Here is a 2500-nt window from a genome sequence, read left to right on the forward strand (position 1 = left end):
CACCATTCACCATCACAGCCACCACCATTCACCTCACAACTCTCACCATTCACCCTCACCGCCACCACCATTCACCTCACAACCCCCACCATTCACCATCACAGCCACCACTATTCACCTCACAGCCCCCACCATTCACCATCACAGCCACCACCATTCACCTCACAACCCTCACCATTCACCATCCCCGCCACCACCATTCACCTCACAACCCTCACCATTCACCCTCACAGCCACTATTCACCATAACAGCCACTACCATTTACCTCACAACCCTCACCATTCACCTCACAACCCCCACCATTCACCATCACAGCCACCACCATTCACCTCACAACCCCCACCATTCACCATCACAGCCACCACCATTCACCTCACAACCCCCACCATTCACCATCACAGCCACCACCATTCACCTCACAACCCCCACCATTCACCATCACAGCCACCACCATTCACCTCACAACCCCCACCATTCACCATCACAGCCACCACCATTCACCTCACAACCCCCACCATTCACCATCACAGCCACCACCATTCACCTCACAACCCCCACCATTCACCACCACAGCCCCCACCACTCACCTCACAACCCCCACCATTCACCATCACAGCCACCACCATTCACCTCACAACCCTCACCATTCACCATCACCGCCACCACCATTCACCTCACAACCCTCACCATTCACCCTCACAGCCACTATTCACCATAACAGCCACTACCATTCACCTCACAACCCTCACCATTCACCATCACCGCCACCATCATTCACCTTTGGCCATAATTCACCAGAAGTCACGATCAACATCACTCGCCATAATTCACTATTACCATAATAGCCACCACCATTCACCATCACAGCCACCACCTCTCATCATAATTCACCATCACAGCCACCACCTCTCATCATAATTCACCATCACAACCACCACCATTCACCTTACAACCCTCACCATTCACCTCACAACCCTCACCATTCACCATCCCAGCCACCACCTCTCATCATAATTCACCCTCACCATTCACCATCACCGCCACCACCATTCACCTCACAACCCTCACCATTCACCATCACAGCCACCACTATTCACCTTTGGCCGTAATTCACCAGAAGTCACGATCAACATCACTCGCCATAATTCACTATTACCATAATAGCCACCACCATTCACCTCACAACCTTCACCATTGACCATCACAGCCACTACCATTCACCATCACCGCCCCCCCCCCCCAAATTCACCATCCCAACCCTCACCATTCACCCTCACAGCCACTATTCACCACAACAGCCACCACCATTCACCATCACAACCCTCACCATTCCCCATCACCGCCACCACTATTCACCTTTGGCCGTAATTCACCCACCTGAAGGAGTCTCGGATGGCGGTACCGCTCGAGCTGTCTGATCCCGTGTCTCAGGAGCTCCGTGACCGTCTCTCGTCGCCGCGGTTTGTGCAGCTTCTCCGCCGTTTTCTTCTCGAACACGAACACCGACACTTCCTGGAGGGGGAGGAGAGAAAACGTGATGAATCGGGTGAAAGAAGGAACATGAAGAGAATAAGGGGAACGCTTCCTGGAGTGAGAAAGTGAAAATGGGAGAGTCGGATGAAAGAAAATGGGAAAGAGTCGGATGAAAGAAAATGGGAAAGAGTCGGATGAAAGAAAATGGGAAGAAGGAACATGAAGAACACGAACACCGACACTTCCTGGAGGGGGAGGAAAGGAAACGTGATGAATCGGGTGAAGAAGGAACATGAAGAGAACAAGGGGAACGCTTCCTGGAGGGGGAGGAAAGAAAACGTGAATTGGGAGAAAGAAGGAACATGAGAATAAGGGGAACGCTTCCTGGAGGGGGAGGAAAGAAAACGTGATGAATTGGGAGAAAGAAGGAACATGAAGAGAATAAGGGGAACGCTTCTTGGAGGGAGAGGAAAGGAAACGTGATGAATCGGGTGAAGAAGGAACATGGAGAGAATAAGGGGAACGCTTCCTGGAGTGAGAAAGAGAAAATGAGCAAGAGTCGGATGAAAGAAAATGGGAAGAAAGAACATGAAGAACACGTACACCGACACTTCCTGGAGGGGGAGAAAAGAAAACGTGATGAATCGGGTGAAGAAGGAACATGAAGAGAATAAGGGGAACGCTTCCTGGAGTGAGAAAGAGAAAATGAGAAAGAGTCGGATGAAAGAAAATGGGAAGAAGGAACATGAAGAGAATAAGGGGAAAGCTTCCAGGAGTGAGAAAAAGAAAACGAGAATTGGGAGAAAGAAAACGGGAAGGAGAAATGTGAATCAGATAAAAGAAAACAGGAAGAAGGAACATGAAGAGAATAAGGGGAAAAGCTTCCTGGAGGGGAAGAAAAGAAAATGTGAAATAGGTGAAAGAAAATGGGAAGAAGGAACAGGAGGAGAATAAGGAAAATGGTTACGGGTAGAATAAGGGAGAGAAGAAATATTCCTGGAGTGAGAAGAAAAATGTGAATCGGAT

The 2500-nt window shown here is 49.6% G+C and overlaps 1 protein-coding gene across 1 annotated transcript in view; it reads right to left on the bottom strand.

Annotated features, from left to right (window-relative positions):
• The window catches only part of bma (SCY1-like protein bma), a gene marked incomplete in the record, with an annotated part of 348807 nt that overhangs the window by 188224 nt on the left and 158083 nt on the right, over window positions 1-2500 (bottom strand). Inside the window, 1 exon segment of the mRNA XM_070141618.1 lies at window positions 1375-1513. Coding sequence (XP_069997719.1) covers window positions 1375-1513 — 139 coding nt within the window.

This window comes from Penaeus vannamei, chromosome 28 (genome assembly GCF_042767895.1).
Source record: "Penaeus vannamei isolate JL-2024 chromosome 28, ASM4276789v1, whole genome shotgun sequence".
Classification (NCBI taxonomy): Eukaryota; Metazoa; Arthropoda; class Malacostraca; order Decapoda; family Penaeidae; genus Penaeus; species Penaeus vannamei.